Here is an 18,283-nt window from a genome sequence, read left to right on the forward strand (position 1 = left end):
AGCAGAAAATCTGGACAAGAGTCACAGTTTGGTACAATTTTTCAATTTAGGACAGAAAGAAAGTCAGCATCAGTTGTGACATCAACTGTCTTTTTATTGCATTGCAGGTCTAGATTTCAAATGCCAGTGCAGCTATCGTCAGAGTATTACAAGCAGTCATGTAGACTGAACATAATTATAACGACACACATTCCAACGTAACTTGGGCGTGTACAAGTATTAGTTGGACTAATGAGTGGACTACAGAGGGGGCCAGAAAAATGTCGACATTCTTTGATAGTTAATATTTTTGGAACAAAATGACATATTTTTGCAATCTTGCACAGTAGTGTAGTCCCTTGGCATGCATTTTCAAGCAGATGACAGTGCAGTGATGAATGAAGTAAGATTGTCATTTCAGCAAAGCAAGGCCATACCGAAGTGGTACTGGAAGTACGGAAACATGATGGTGGTACAACAGCAATGATGTAATTTGTAATGTAATGTGTACAGAACGCAGTTACCAACATGTACAACAATTTATGGTATTCGGAATGAATTTGAAGACAACGGTAATGCTGCATAAGGGAAGTTCTGGCTGACCAAAAACATCAAGACTAGCTTCCAGTGCTGCTATGTTGTAGAATTTTACTAGATCACCTAAAAAATCTGTGAAGTAGGGTCACATGAAAGTGGGTAAGCCTATCAAGTGCACAATGAATTCTGAAGCCTGCAAACTGGAAAGTGTACATTTCTAGATCACTGCATGCTATGAATGGGGACAACCCGTATTGAAAGATTGAGTAGTGTGAATGGTCTGAAGGCATACTTTGAGACAATGAATAGTTTATAGGGATGGTTATCTGGTCTGACGAGGCACAATTCAAACTGAACAGTACTGTTAACAGCCACAACTGTGTGTATTGGGCTCCTGAAAATACTCAAGTTCACTTGGACAAACATGTTAATCTACTGGGTGTTAATGTGTAGTGTGGTCTGTCATCGCACGGTTTGATTGGCCCATTCTTCTTTGAAGGTTCCATAATGGGTGAGGTGTATCTTCATATGCTGCAAACATCAATTTTACCTGCTGCCCAAACAATAGGTGTTTGGAAGTGAAAGATTTTACCTATAACAAGATGGTGCTCCATCTCACTACAGCAGAGTTGTCAGAGATGCAGATGAAAATCTACCTTGACGATGCATAGGTTGAAGAGGGGTACTTACCATGGTCTCCAGACCTTACACCTCTTGACTTACACCAATGGAGGACCTTGAAAAATGAAGTCTGTCAACAGAAGCAAGCTGTACAGAACGAGCTACTAGAAACAATTAAGGTGTCCTGTGAGGCTATCTGGCTATCACACCGCAGCACAGACAGCCGTAGTTCGACTAACAGGATTGTTTGCCTGCTAAGCGGGATCACTTTGAACACACAAAATAACATTCCCCCCATGCAAGAATTGTGATGGTACGACATTTTGTTACATTAATACAGACTATCAAAGAGTGTCTACATTTTTCTGGACCCATCTGTGCATGAGGAAGAACTTCATACATTCACTTCCACAAACTGTAACCTCCACTACATTGTGTAATGTGTTAACGCTACTATTTGAAACCTTTTGTCATCACTATTCAATCTTATGAAATAGTAATAATCTTTCAAAAATAATTTAATTTTGTGACTGAAACACAATAGAACTTTTAGTTTTTACCCTCAGGAAATTACATTTTACTGCTCAGGGAGCTAATTACCCCCCGTTTAGAAACTATGGTTCTATTTGGAATAAGTCCTACATGACTGAGAAGTATTCTAAGATGGATTGCACCAGTGTTTTTTTAAGCAATATCCTCTGTAGACTGATTGTATTTTCGCAGTATCCTGTCAATGAATTGAAGTCTTCTTTACCTATGACTGAACATATGTGATCATTGCATTTGATATCCCCACCAATTATTACATCCAGAATTGTACAAGTTGGAAGATTCTGTATGTTAGCCACTGATAGTGTAGTAATGTTGTTGTTGTTGTGGTCTTCCGTCCTGAGACTGGTTTGATGCAGCTCTCCATGCTACTCTACCCGGTGCAAGATTCTTCATCTCCCAGTACCTACTGCAACCTACATCCTTCTGAATCTGCTTGGTGTATTCATCTCTTGGTCTCCCTCTACGATTTTTACCCTCCATGCTGCCCTCCAATACTAAATGGGTGATCCCTTGATGCTTCAGAACATGTCCTACCAGCCGATTCCTTCTTCTAGTAAGTTGTGCCACAAACTTCTCTTCTCCCCAATCCTATTCAGTACCTCCGCATTAGTTATGTGATCTACCCATCTAACCTTCTATATTTTTCATTTTATGAAACACACAGTTTCATGTTTCTGAATATTTAAAGCAAGTTGCCAGTCTTTTCACTGCTTTGAAATGTATAAAGATCTAATTGGACATTTTTTGTGGGTTATTTCCCACATACTTAGGTAATATTTTAGAATGGGTCATAACCACTTACATGGTCTGTGAACTAATTAATATTCAACATAAGCAGGGAATGTCCCAATACACCTCCCTTTCTGGGCCTGCTTCACTAGTAACACATCACTGCATTTTGTGCAATTCATTCATATTGATTCCACAGATCTCATGTCAGTGAATACAACTCAGCATTACACATCTGGGGGACCAATAAAGTCTCCCCCAAAACATCAGATGCATCACACACAGTACATATGTAGTGTAGTGACCTCTCACGCACATGTACGCAGGGCACTCGAGGGAGCGTGCTGAGCTCAACTTGATAATTCAGCGGCTCCGGGACTGGGCCCTGTTCTCCCTCTCTCTTCCCACGTGCTCTGCCAGCCTTCGTTGACCCGCCTCATGAATTCTACATGGTGGCAGCCTGCACGACTGCTTCCAGTGGGGATGCACTGACCTCGTGTTGCACAGAGTGCCCCTAAATGTTTTCTCAACACACATGAATGTGCGTGCCGATTGGATTGTGGCACACCCGAGTAACATCTCATAACTGAATTTGATGACAATTTAAAACAGAGTCAACACTCACATAAACTAACTGAGAAGCTAGGTTCTGTATATATATATATATATATATATATATATATAAAAAAAAACAAAGATGAGGTGACTTACCGAACAAAAGCGCTGGCAGGTCGATAGACACACAAACAAACACAAACACACACACAAAATTCAAGCTTTCGCAACAAACTGTTGCCTCATCAGGAAAGAGGGAAGGAGAGGGGAAGACGAAAGGAAGTGGGTTTTAAGGGAGAGGGTAAGGAGTCATTCCAATCCCGGGAGCGGAAAGACTTACCTTAGGGGGAAAAAAGGACAGGTATACACTCGCACACACGCACATATCCATCCACACATACAGACACAAGCAGACATATTTAAAGACAAAGAGTTTGGGCAGAGATGTCAGTCGAGGCAGAAGTGTAGAGGCAAAGAAGTTGTTGAAAGACAGGTGAGGTATGAGTGGCGGCAACTTGAAATTAGCGGAGATTGAGGCCTGGCGGATGACGAGAAGAGAGGATATACTGAAGGGCAAGTTCCCATCTCCGGAGTTCGGATAGGTTGGTGTTGGTGGGAAGTATCCAGATAACCCGGACGGTGTAACACTGTGCCAAGATGTGCTGGCTGTGCACCAAGGCATGTTTAGCCACAGGGTGATCCTCATTACCAACAAACACTGTCTGCCTGTGTCCATTCATGCGAATGGACAGTTTGTTGCTGGTCAGGTTGAAAACAGCTTTCGCATCCCGCAACTACCCTCCCGACCTGGTACAGAAGCAAATAACCAGAGCCACTTCCTCGTCCCCTCAAACCCAGAATCCCCCACAGAAGAACCACAAAAGTGCCCCACTTGTGACAGGATACTTTCCGGGACTGGACCAGACTCTGAATGTGGCTCTCCAGCAGGGATACAACTTCCTCAAATCCTGCCCTGAAATGAGATCCATCCTTCATGAAATCCTCCCCACTCCGCCAAGAGTGTCTTTCCGCCGTCCACCTAACCTTCGTAACCTGTTAGTTCATCCCTATGAAATCCCCAAACCACCTTCCCTACCCTCTGGCTCCTATCCTTGTAACCGCCCCCGATGCAAAACCTGTCCCATGCACCCTCCCACCACCACCTACTCCAGTCCTGTAACCCGGAAGGTGTACACGATCAGAGGCAGAGCCACGTGTGAAAGCACCCACGTGATTTACCAACTGACCTGCCTACACTGTGATGCATTCTATGTGGGAATGACCAGCAACAAACTGTCCATTCGCATGAATGGACACAGGCAGACAGTGTTTGTTGGTAATGAGGATCACCCTGTGGCTAAACATGCCTTGGTGCACAGCCAGCACATCTTGGCACAGTGTTACACCGTCCGGGTTATCTGGATACTTCCCACCAACACCAACCTATCCGAACTCCGGAGATGGGAACTTGCCCTTCAGTATATCCTCTCTTCTCGTCATCCGCCAGGCCTCAATCTCCGCTAATTTCAAGTTGCCGCCACTCATACCTCACCTGTCTTTCAACAACTTCTTTGCCTCTACACTTCTGCCTCGACTGACATCTCTGCCCAAACTCTTTGTCTTTAAATATGTCTGCTTGTGTCTGTATGTGTGGATGGATATGTGCGTGTGTGCGAGTGTATACCTGTCCTTTTTTCCCCCTAAGGTAAGTCTTTCCGCTCCCGGGATTGGAATGACTCCTTACCCTCTCCCTTAAAACCCACTTCCTTTCGTCTTTCCCTCTCCTTCCCTCTTTCCTGATGAGGCAACAGTTTGTTGCGAAAGCTTGAATTTTGTGTGTGTGTTTGTGTTTGTTTGTGTGTCTATCGACCTGCCAGCGCTTTTGTTCGGTAAGTCACCTCATCTTTGTTTTTATATATAATTTTTCCCACGTGGAATGTTTCCTTCCATTATATATATATATATATATATATATATATATATATATATATATATATATATATATATATATATATATATATCTTACCAAACAAAAGCGCTGGCAGGTCGATAGACACACAAACAAACACAAACATACACACAAAATTCTAGCTTTCGCAACCAATGGTTGCCTCGTCAGGAAAGAGGGAAGGAGAAGGAAAGACAAAAGGATATGGGTTTTAAGGGAGAGGGTAAGGAGTCATTCCAATCCCGGGAGCGGAAAGACTTACCTTAGGGGGAAAAAGGACAGGTATACACTCGCACACACACACATATCCATCCACACATACACAGACACAAGCAGACATTATATATATATATATATATATATATATATATATATATATATATAGTAACACATCACTGAATTTTGTGCAATTCATTCATATTGATTCCACAGATCTCATGTCAGTGAATACAACTCAGCATTACACATCTGGGGGACCAATAAAGTCTCCCCCAAAACATCAGATGCATCACACACAGTACATATGTAGTGTAGTGACCTCTCACGCACATGTACGCAGGGGACTCGAGGGAGCGTGCTGAGCTCAAGTTACATGGTATATATATGGGATTGGAATGACTCCTTACCCTCTCCCTTAAAACCCACATCCTTTTGTCATTCCCTCTCCTTCCCTCTTTCCTGATGAGGCAACAGTTTGTTGCGAAAGCTTGAATTTTGTGTGTGTGTTTGTGTTTGTTTGTATATATATATATATATATATATATATCAGGAAAGAGGGAAGGAGAGGGAAAGACGAAAGGATGTGGGTTTTAAGGGAGAGGGTAAGGAGTCATTCCAATCCCGGGAGCAGAAAGACTTACCTTAGGGGGAAAAAAGGATGGGTATACACTCGCGCACACACACACATATCCATCCACACATATACAGACACAAGCAGACATATTCACTGTTCTGTGAATTAACTGCTTGTCATGGAATTTGCTGCAATAAAGAAAGGAGCAATAAGTTATTTTTACTCCAATTTACCGTATTTCGCTCTGTGATTTTCTACCAAATATAATAAAGACATCAGGCTACGGGGCCAGGCAAACGCATACATATGGTATCTGTTTCTGTTCTGTGAATTCATTGCTTTTGATCGGAGCTTTATTCGCGTGAACCGTGACACTCAAGTTCTGGAACCATTGTATTTTGCTGATCTACTGTGGAAAACCTTCGTTCTCATTTTGCACTGAGTATTATAAGTTTGACGTACATTCCGCCTATACAAAGATGGATAAATTGATAATGTACAGTATCCAAAATTTGATGGTAAAAATTTCCAACTGTGGAAATATCAGTTGCAAATTATTTTTTGTGCTAAAAACATGCTTGATATCGTCGAGGGGAAACCGAGCCCAAATGAAGCCGGTGAGAGTCAAACCGCTTGGGATGACTTAAATGCGAAGGCGATGCTCATTCTATCTACTGCGATGGAATTTGAACAATTGCAATCTGTTATGACGTGCACAAATGCAGAGGAAATGTGGGCCAGACTAAAGACTATTCATGAACAGCGATCCGCAGTTAATAAAATGGCCTTGAAGAGGAAATTTCTTGATTACAGAATGTCGCCAACAGACACAATCGCACAACACATCAGTCAAATAGAGTTCTTGGTACAAGCATTAGTTTTGACCATGCCGAAAGTCTTCCCTAACACGTGAATAGAGTTACTTTTTATTTTATGTCTATGGTAAGTGCCTTATCAGTTCTATCTGATGGGTTGTCAAATATGGGCCACACGGCTAAGAAAGATACTTTGCAGATTTTGTAATTATTGAATTGTGTGGGAAAAGATAAATAATGTAAAGAAAAACCTTAAATATAGGTGTCAAAATGGTGCTATTTTCAAAAGAACAACTCAATTGTTGAAAGATTAAACACAGCCAAAAGAAAAAAAACAAGCAAATCCATTTGCAGGGGCGGGGAATCACTTTTTGTTAACAGTCAATTTCTAAGCACTAAGCACTTGATTTCAATGGTATTTGTCAAAGAAACACAACTGTAAATCCTGAGTCTAGTTTACAGTACATTACTATTTGTCATATAGATTTACAATGGAGATTGCTAATTGCTATTAGCTAACTGAACTTTTCAGATAATTTGTATAAAGACTGACTAATGAGTAGGCTCCAGAAAATGTAGCATCTTTTTGTGGTAAAATTTGCAGTTTTTACGGCATGTGGCATGGCAATCTTTTAATTTGTACATCTAATCATTAAAAAAAATTCATCATTCTCTGATGTTATTTCTATGTGACTATGAAGTTTATAGTACTGGGGATGGCTGTTGTTATTTCTATGTGACTATGAAGTTTATAGTTCTGGGGATGGCTGCACATTTTCCACAAATTAGGGAAAAAAATGAAAAAGAAAAAAAAAAGAAACTGCAACACGTAATTTTCATAGGCTACATTAGCAAGAAACAAAAAGAGGCAAGAGAATGAATTCGTACTCAAAGCATGTTGCACAGATCAGGTGTCAATAAAACAAAATGGTGAAGTTTACATTTTAAAACATTATGACTTATCCTAAAGTTATGGTAAATAATAAACGAACCGACCTGTATAGTCTGTTGCATAAAATAGTGGGTCAAAAGTAAGATCGTTATAAGAGAAACAGGTAAAAAGCTGCTGTCCAATAAATTTTATACTCAGTATTCCATAGCTTGGCAATACAGTACACCATAACGGAACAGCATCGGAATCTTCACTACGTAAATCTTCAAAAAATGAGTCAAATTATGTTTCACAATACTGTCAATAAGTAACACAGTATTGAGTCTTCAGACAAGAATTCTACAGAGTTAGATTAATGAGAAACGAAGGTGAAGCACAAATGTGCTCCCAAATCAGTAGCGTCCACAGATCCTGCACAAATTTGTTTGCACTTTTCTGGGAGATATTGTTTCAATGGAGCATCATAAAATATTCTTGCCTCAATCATAACAAGCCACAACAAGTAAAATATGTCCTTACATTTCTTCACTTACCTTTACAAGCCTTTAAAGTGGGCTGGGCACAGGAACAACCACACCTGTATTCACATATTATTCTACCAGTTTCTTCCTAAGCTTTGTGTATTGTTAATTTGAATTTGAATGTCATACCTCCCTCGAGAAACTGAACGTTAAACCTCACAATAGATTCAACAATACGTCCACCCACAAACCCAAATAGAAAAGGATGTTATTTAATGTCTGTTGCATGTTGTTGTTATTACTGTTGTTGCTGCTGTTCATTTTCTTATTCCTCTTCTTCTTCCTGAAATGTTTCTGCTTATGCAGGTTATTCACAAAGCCTCTTCCAATCTTCTCCCACAGAAAATAATTACACACTCTTTAAAAACAATCAGTTCAAACAATTATGTACTCACGATTCAAGTCTGCAATATAAATGTCCCTGAAGATATCGTACTCGTCAGTGAGTGAAGCATTAGCTGCACCAAAAACATCATTTTCTGGCCACACTTCCCTGAAAGACAAATATATTCACACATTACAGAAATTCCACTTGTGTGTTTGTATTTAGAGCAGGATTCTCATGTCTGTAATCTATCTTGAGCAAAAGTTCATATTGGCCAACTGATGAAGCAAAACCAAACAAGAAGCAATTCTAAGAAAATCTGATTACCTGATGATATAACTATGAATAAAAAAAGACTATACCACAAGGCTATATTGAACAACACATTTTTTGTGGTGTTTGTATCTGGTTGATTGAGAATATCTCACTCTGTACTTCATCCTCTTCCAACTTGTAGCAGTTGAATGAATCCATGTTACAGTCACAGGGTGTCAACAAACATCAGCTTATTTTGGAAAGGATTATGCACAGTCTGAATTTCAGGATGCTGCACTACTGCTTGTAACTCCCCACCCCCTTTCTTGCACAACTTCCTCTTTCGTGTGAACCTCCTCATTTCAGAGTAGTGTTTACATCCAAAGTGATTACTTGTTGAATATATACCAGTCTCTGTTTTCCACTACAGTTTTTACCCTCAAGTACCATGGTAGTTACCCTATTGCCTTAACACAAATCCTATCAACCCACCCCTTCTTCTTGTCCAGATTTTCACCATATTCCTGTACTCAATGACTCTGTGGATGACTACTGCATTTCATTTTCAGCATCCTTCTGTAACACCATGACTCAAGCCCTTCCTTCCTTTCCCCACAGTCCACAATTCCCTTCCACATATTTCTGTCATTGCTTCTTTAATATACAGATTGAACAGTAGCAGAAGAAGGCTGCAGCCCCCATACCCTTTCTAACCCAAGTACTTCATTTTTAGCCTTCCACCCTTGATGTTCCCTCTTGCTTCTTGTACGTATTGCAAACCCTCTCATCAGAAGTATCCCAACATCCTAAGTAATGTCCAGAGAGGCAGACACATCAGTATAAAAGTAGGTGTGGGGTATCGTGTTGTCAGCAGAGAACCAGTAACATCAGAAGGGGTCAGTCAGCAGAGCTCAGATTAGTCACTGGATATCACCTGAGTAACAAAACCATCAGAGATTTTACACCCCTTATAAATCTACCCACGTCACTGTTCATAATGTGACTGGTAACACAAAGAAACAGCCACAGCTGAACAGGCAACCTCATGTACTGATGGACATGGACATCAAGCATTACAGAGGACGGTTGTAAACAATTGTTCAATCAGTGGAATTAACACCTTGTGAACTCCAAAGTGCTACCAGAAGTTCAATGGCTGTGGAATTAACACCTTGTGAATTCCAAAGTGCTACCAAAAGTTCAATGACTGTGCATAAAAAGTTAAAAAGAGTTGGTCACATTGGCTGAGCAAATCCTTGTAAGCAACACATTTCTGAAGTTGATGTTATGCAACACTTGAGGTGGTGTAAAGAGTAAAACCACTGGACAGTGGACTATTGCATACTACGTGCACATTTTACTCCGTGGCAATCCAATGAAAGGGTTTGGTTTTTGCAAATTCCTTGAGAACATCACCTGCCATCAAGTATAGTGCTGACAGTGAAGTGTGCATGAGGTGGTGGTTTAGTATAGGGCAGTTTTTCATTGTTAGTTTGTGGTCTTCCTATTGGGATTAAAAAAAAAAAATACTAAATGCGAAAGGATACAAACACATTTTATGGATGTGAGGTCGCAGATCAAGTAACTCTTCCGCTCCTGACGTTCTGTCCAGGACTGCGCTGGACATCTTCAGAGGTACTCCTAAGCTAAGTCTTGCCGACTGACTGGTCGCACGTCCGAGAGTGACATATATACCGTAGGAAAGGGGGCGTGGTCGAAGTATCACGTGATGAGCAGAGATAATCCTTGTAAAAGAGAAAATTTAACTATTGATTATCGTCGAAAATAAAATTGTCTAGCCATTCTGCAGAGCTACTGTCCATATGTCACTACGTTTTGCTGCCTCCTCTTTTCTATTAAAATTATGCTGATGCCTATAAATTTCAATGGTTTCTCTGCATTGTGGTGGATAATAATTTGACATTGTATATAAAATTTCTGTTTCAGAAAACTTCATTCTGTGGTTTCCTGACTGAAGAGCACACACTGCTACAGCTGATTTCTTTGTTTTTCCTAGTCAGCAAAGGCTTTTGTGCTCCTTTAGCCATGTATTTACACTCTTCTTGGTAGTTCCTATATAAACTTTACCACACGTACATGGAATTTTGTATACTCCACATGTCGACAGAGGAGGGTGTTTGTCCTTCACAGATCGGAGTACTTGATTTATTCTATTTGTTGGTCTAAAGACCAGTCTGATGTCATGTTTCTGTAAAATCTTACCGACCTGTTCCGTTACTTTTTTAATAAAAGGGAGAGAAACTGTATTTTTATGTCGTTGAGATTCATCCTTCTCCTTCAGTCTATGGTTCCTTGGTCGCAAAATTCTCTTTACCTCTTTCTCTGAGTAGCCATTTTTCTCGAAGGTCTGCTTCAAATGTTTTATTTCAACGTCCAGGTGTTCCAATGTGCATATCCGCTCGGCTCTATCGACAAGACTTTTAATGACACCTCTCTTTTGTTGTGGGTGGTGATTGGAATTTTTATGCAAATATCTGTCGGTATGTGTTACTTTCCGAAAAATTTTATGTTCCAAACTTCCACTGGATCGTCTCATAACTAAAACATCCGAGAAAGATATTCTGTTATCATTTTCCTTTTCCATGGTGAACTGGATTTTTGGATTTTTAATTCTTTGATCATCTAAATAAAATTAATCCAAAAATCCAGTTCACTATGGAAATGGAAAATGATTACAGAATATCTTTCTTGGATGTTTTAGTTATGAGACGATCCAGTGGAAGTTTGGAACAAAGTTTTTCGGAAAGTAACACATACCGAAAGATATTTGGATAAAAATTCCAATCACCATCCACAACAAAAGAGAGGTGTCATTAAAAGTATTGTCGATAGAGCCGAGCGGATATGCATGTCAGAACACCTGGAAGCTGAAATAAAACATATGAATGCTGGCCTTTTAGAAAAATAGCTACTCAGGGAAAGAGGTAAAGAGAATTTTGTGACCAAGGAACAGAAGACCAAAGGACAAGGATGAACCACAATGATGAAAAAATACATTTTCTCTTCCTTTTATTACAAAAAGTAACGGATCAAATTGGTTAAGATTTCACAGAAACATGGCATCACACCAGTTCTTAGACCAACAAAGAAAATAAGTCAAGTACTCCAATCTGTGAAGGATAAACGTGCTCCTCTGTCGACATGTGGTGTATACAAAATTCCGTGTATGTGTGGTAAAGTTTATATTGGAACTACCGACAGGAGAGTAAATCCACGGCTAAAAGAGCACAAAAGTCTTTGCGGACTAGAAAAAATAGAGAAGTCAGCTGTAGCAGAGCATGCTCTTCAGTCAGGAAACCACAAAGTGAAGTTTTCTGAAACAGAAATTTTATCTACAACATCCAGTTATTATCCACAACTATGTAGAGAAGCCATTGTAATTTATAGGCATCAGGATAATTTTAATAGAAAAGAGGAGGCAACGAAACTTAGCGACATATGGACAGTAGCTCTCGAGAATGGCTAGACAATTTTATCTTCGACGACAATCAATACTTAAGTTTTATCTTTGACAAGAATTATCTCTGCTCATCACGTGATACTTCGACCACGCCCCCTTTCCTACAGTATATATGTCGCTCTCAGATGGTCGACCAGTCAGTCGGCAAGAGTCAGGGGAGGAGCGTCTCTGAAGATGTCCAGCACAGTCCTGGATGAAACATCATTAACAGAAGAGTTTCTTGAACCATGACCTCACATCCCGAAAGGTGTATCAGCATCTATGTCATCCGGTCGTGAAAGCCATCATTCTATGAACATTTTATACAGACATGTACTATGTACGACAGAGGAACAGTTCAGACAATGCACCGTGGTATAAAGAAGAATCTGTGATGCAATGGATTGTGGACAATAACATTCCTCAAATTGACTGATCTGCCCAGAGTCTCGACACGAGTCCACTAAAACACCTTAGGGATGTGTCGGAATGTCGACTTTGCTCTAGTGTTCAGTATCACTGTAATCTGGTTTTAACTTTTAAGGAAGAATTTTAAGTTAACTAATCCTATGAAAAGATCTAGATTTTTCTTAAGTCTTGCCTCTGTTATCAAGCTCAATGTCAGAATTTCCTCTTTAGTAAATTTGCTTTTCACAAAGCCAAACTGACTGCCGTCTAACACATCCTTGCTTTTCTTCTTCACTCTTCTGTATATTAATCTGGTATGGTCAGCCACTTGAGCAGTCAAGATCACAGTGCGATAATTCTCACATTGACACGTCCTTGATATCTTTGCGATTGTGCGGATGACGTTCTTCCGGACGAAGTCTTCAATTATTGATTAGCACTTGTCATTGTTGATAACATGGCTGTCAGCATCAATGTCCTCATACACTCTCTCTGTATCTTCGTGTTCTGCTTGTGACATCCCCATGTATACCAGAACTTTTATAGTGGCAATGGTTTGCTGTAGATTCTGATGAGACACGCATAGCCATGTTTTTCTTCTTCTTATGAAAATACATTTGCCGAAATATGGGCATAAGAATTTAGAACAGCCTCTGATTTTGGCCATCTCTCCAATGCCAAAGTGGTAGATATTAAGGCTGACTCTTTGCGGCACACTACTGTAAGTGTCAATTGTATAGTTCCTCAACTCTGAACTGCATCCACACTGATGCCTTGAGCATGTGTTCACATTTCAAAATGGTTTCAAAGTTGAAAATGTTCAGCAATACAAATGGCAACCAAACCAGGCAATATGGAAACAAGTATTGTTGCGAACCAAAACTACCTCATACCTCCATACATCACATTCTCAGTTCCTAATGAAATTTCACAGTTTTGAAAGTGTTTAACCATACATTTTGGACATTACTAATACTCCCAACCCAACGAAATCCACCTATATTACTCCCACGTCACCATTCTAATGCTGTTCTGTACATATTGTTTTCACAGCAACTTGCCAGTTTTAGTAAATTAAAAAACGCTGCAGTATGTGTGTCGTAGGATGGATCAAACAAGAAAAATATATCTACATCTACATCTACATCCATACTCCACAAGCCACCTGGCGGTGTGTGGCGGAGGGGACAGTATCTAGTAAACACGGGCTCTGCAAGGTGTACCTTGAAAGTCAATACAAAGAAATCTGGAAGATTGAGATCCAGCAAGTATGGTGGATGTTTAAGTTGCACCACCTCCTTTTTTGCCAGGAACTGTTTGACAGTATTGGCTGTGTGTGGGCATTGTCGTGAACAAAAATCCAGGAACCTTGTGTGTTCTGGGGTCATTGTACGAAACAGGTAAAAATTTCAACGTACCGTGCAGTGTTCAACGTCGTTCCCTCAGGTAGAAATTCCTTGCGGATAATGCCTTGACTATCGATAAAGGTGATGAGCATTATCTTGATCCATGGTTTTTCAATTCTGGCCTTTTTCCAACAAGGTGATGTCGGAGAATGCCATTCCATGCTTTGCCGTTTCGTTTCAGGGTCGTACCGAAGACATCAGGTTTCATCCTCAGTGACAACATGGTTCAAGAAATTGGGTGTCGCATCCACCATTTTGACAAAATCCTGTGAAGCCTCTAAACATGCCTGCTTCTGATCGTCAATTAAATGATGTGTTACAAGACGACAACACGTTTTCCTCTTCCCTAACACCTGGGTAAAGATTTGTCGCACGGTTCACGTTCATCTGCAGTTAATTCACTATCACGTGCACTGTTAATCGACAGTTGTTCGTGATTAATGTACTCACTTTCTCAATGTTTTCATCACTGACAGCGGTCACCGGTCATCCACTACAGGGATTGTTAGAAACACTTTCCCGGCCTCTTTGAAAACAAGCGAACCACTCATGCACGCACTTCATGGACATTGCTTGATACCTATAAACACCTGTCAGCATTGTACACGTTTCTTTCGGTGTCTTGCCAAACTTAAAGCAAAACTTAAATTGATCCTTTGCTCATTCATTGTCCTGTTCTCATTTCAGAACCAACACACCAAACAAGCACTTTGTCCAACAGGTCTAATAGGGAACACACACGATGCTCAACTGAACAATGGTTAGGGCAGGTTGTCAACAACAGCCACTACACAGGTGCAGTGTTGCGAGTCACCAGTGTTGCCCAATCAACCATTGTGACTTCATGCACTGAAATTTATTTTCAGAGGTTGTACATTGTTGAAGGTCCATAAATGGCACAAAGAGTTTATGCTGAATTTCTCCTTCAATGTGTTCTTTAGAACAGAGAAACAGAATGACTGAATTAAGTCACACATACTGGGACTGTCTATTCCACCACCATCTTAGCTTGTCAGTAAGTAAAGATAAAGCTTTAACAGTATACTGAATATTGGCTGCTTTCTAGTAGAGGAACTGAATACATTACCTTGAAAGTGTAAGATTATCCCTATACAGAATCACATTTCCTAACTAAGTTATGCCCCCCCCCCCCCCCCCCCCCCCGTCACTCTCTCTCTGTCACGCGCGCGTATGTACATACGTACATAAGCGCGCGCTGCGCGCGCGCGCGCGCGCGCGCGCGCAGCGCGCTGCGCGCGCAGCGCGCGCGCGCGCTGCGCGCGCTGCGCGCGCACACACACACACACACACACACACACACACACACACACAAGCATAAATATTCCTTATGTGTCTATCAAAGTTTAACAAAGGTCAGATTCCACTTAACAGTTGATGGCTACCATTCTATTTGTTATATTGCCACAATAGAATTGGAACTCCACTGCCATATTGTTTGTTTGTCTACTGTGTCAGGTCCAAACAGCCAACTGACATATGTGAATTGCTCCACTCTGTTGGCTCCTTGCTTACTACATGGACCAGCCACTTACCAACATGTGTTTACCATTGGTAGAATTTGGAAATAATAAACCTCATTTTACCAAAGATCTGATATTTTGTGTTCATTTGTCAACCTATCATTCATCATAGTAGCAATTTAATTTTTTTGTACGAATCTAATTTATGGTGTTGAGTGTTTAATCAACAACAAAAGCATTTATACAATTGCCATCATGTTTTTATAGTTCACCTGAATGGGAATGAATATTATCTGAATATGTTTGGAAAGTCTTAAGGGCATAAATTGGTAATGTAATTAAATGTTTGACAAATTTATAGCAGCATTGTGCCTTTTATATTGCAAAATTTAACATAAAATGTGAGGCATGAGAGCTTACAACATTTTATTAATGTACTGTTCCCCCCGAAATTCTAAAGGATTGCACTCACTCATACGAAAATCAGAAACAATGATTTAAAAGCCACAATCCCGTGAAGAGAATATTTCATAATAACAGTCCAAGATCCTGTACATTATCTTTTGTCAGTCAGTACGGTATGATTTAGTGAATACAACTGGGCTTACAAAAAACAAAAAGAGAAGTCCTCTGATACATACCTTGCTGCCCTGAGCAGGGCTATGGCCATTTCAAATTCACTTTGCCTAAGAAGTCGCTGGATCTTCTTCACACAGTCAGACCTGTTAAAAGGAATGGAAATGTAATACAGAATAAATTTCACCAATTCATACCAAAATACTTATTAAAAACTGTAAAAAATTGGCTTTCACCAATTCATACCAAAATACTTATTTAAATTGTAAAAAAATTGGCATTAGCATTTTAAACCTGCCTCTAAAGTTAAAATTACATGAGCAGACTGTTAGTTTTTCTTTATGAAAGTTTGTTTTTTACGTCCATGTTTGCTTCACAATAATTCTATTTTGAAAGATCCTTCACCCATACACATTTCAGTGATGTTTCTCCATCTTTCAGTGTATTTCCCTTTATTTTTCTGTGAAACCGCCATAGTTTTGGAATTGTGGTTACTACATTCCAAAAGCTATGCCAATTACAAAGCTTAACAGCACATGATGTTGTCTCTTTTCTACTAAACAGCTGACATTTGAATACTTTTGTCATAGGATTTCTCACAAGTACTGAACTTTATTGGGAACCAAAACCCCTGCTGTAGAGCTAATTTCAAAATCTTCTGCAGTCTCCAAAGTTGGCTTTAAAGTAGTATACCTTCCAGCATAATCACACACAATTTCAATAAAGAATTACCCATTTTGATCATCACCCGCCATCTTCAAGTCACATTATGGAAACACCGACCACTCAGAAAATTATATTGTCGATCAGTGGTTGGTATGAACTACTGCATCCCTCTCATGACCTGAAGCTGGCCAGTGACAGCCAAAACCAGTAATTTCTGCTTGAAAGTGTGTGAGATTGTTCCAGAAAATAATTTTCAAAACAAAAGTTTGAACAATCACTAATGCCTCTAGTATGAATGAAATGCCAGTATTTCCAGTTTCCAAAATATTTAAATATAACAGCTTTTTGTCTCATTCTATTTGCTGACATCTACAGGTAGAGGTTTGCCAGATGGGGACATATGTGGACAGCCATAGTAATACTTCACAAAGTAGCTCGAAGAACAGTGTTAATATTCAATTCTCATTTATTTACACCACATATGATCAATGCACATGATTACACTAACCAGCACAGCACATCAGCAGAGTATTTTCAGTTGAAATTAGGATACGATCAGACTCCTCATTCTTATTTCAATGAATGTAAATAATGATATAATAGAGGGAAACATTCCACGTGGGGAAAAATATATCTAAAAACAAAGATGATGTGACTTACCAAACGAAAGCGCTGGCAGGTCGATAGACACACAAACAAACACAAACATCTGATGTCTGCTTGTGTCTGTATATGTGTGGATGGATGTGTGTGTGTGTGTGTGTGCGAGCGTATACCTGTCCTTTTTTCCCCCAAGGTAAGTCTTTCCGCTCCCGGGATTGGAATGACTCCTTACCCTCTCCCTTAAAACGCACATCCTTTCGTCTTTCCCTCTCCTTCCCTCTTTCCTGTTGAGGCAACAGTTTGTTGCGAAAGCTTGAATTTTGTGTGTACGTTTGTGTTTGTTTGTGTGTCTATCGACCTGCCAGCGCTTTTGTTTGGTAAGTCACATCATCTTTGTTTTAAATGTAAATAATGATGTATGTATGTATGTGGGAAATAAAAAAATCAGATACATGTACAAATCCACATCTACATCTACACTTAACAAGCCACGTTACGGTATGTGGCGAAGGGTACTATGTGTTCCAGACTCACTCTCCCCTTTCCCTATTCCCGTCACATAAGGATTGCAGGGAGAATAATTGCCAGTAAGCTTCTGCGTAGGCTAAAATCTTGTTTTATCTTGACAGACTATTCGCACGATATATGTAGCAGGAAGGAACGTACTGGTTGACTCTTCTAAGAATATACACATTCAGAACTTTAACACTAGACCACACCGTGATACAGAACCAATCTCTTGCAGCATCTGCCACTGGAGTTGACTGGGAATTTCAGAGGCGCTTCTGCACTTATTGAATGTATCTGTAACAAAAAGTGTTGCTTTTCTTTGGGTCTTCCCTATTTCATCTATCAATTCTATCTGGTACGGATCCCGTACTGACAGGCATTATTGTGGCCAGGATAGATACGAAGCCCACAGTGGTACAAGTTCATATGCCAACTAGCTCCGCAGATGACAAAGAGATTGATGAAATGTATGATGAGATAAAAGACATTATTCACATAGTGAAGGGAGACGAAAATTTAATAGTCATGGGTGACTGGAACTCGATAGTAGGAAAAGGAAGAGAAGGAAACGTAGTAGGTGAATGAAATAGTGAAGGTAGCAGAGGATTAAGTAGGTAAAAAGACGAGGGCTAATAGAAAGTAGAAATGTTG

At 40.0% G+C, this 18,283-nt stretch overlaps 1 protein-coding gene across 1 annotated transcript in view; it reads right to left on the bottom strand.

Annotated features, from left to right (window-relative positions):
• The window catches only part of LOC124718819 (protein timeless homolog), a 490,147-nt gene that overhangs the window by 420,442 nt on the left and 51,422 nt on the right, over positions 1-18,283 (bottom strand). Inside the window, exons 14-15 of the mRNA XM_047244437.1 lie at positions 15,919-15,999; positions 8,338-8,435 (exon numbers count right to left, since the gene is read on the bottom strand). Coding sequence (XP_047100393.1) covers positions 8,338-8,435; positions 15,919-15,999 — 179 coding nt within the window. The remainder of the gene's footprint in view (positions 1-8,337; positions 8,436-15,918; positions 16,000-18,283) is intronic.

Source organism: Schistocerca piceifrons, chromosome 10 (assembly GCF_021461385.2).
Source record: "Schistocerca piceifrons isolate TAMUIC-IGC-003096 chromosome 10, iqSchPice1.1, whole genome shotgun sequence".
Classification (NCBI taxonomy): Eukaryota; Metazoa; Arthropoda; class Insecta; order Orthoptera; family Acrididae; genus Schistocerca; species Schistocerca piceifrons.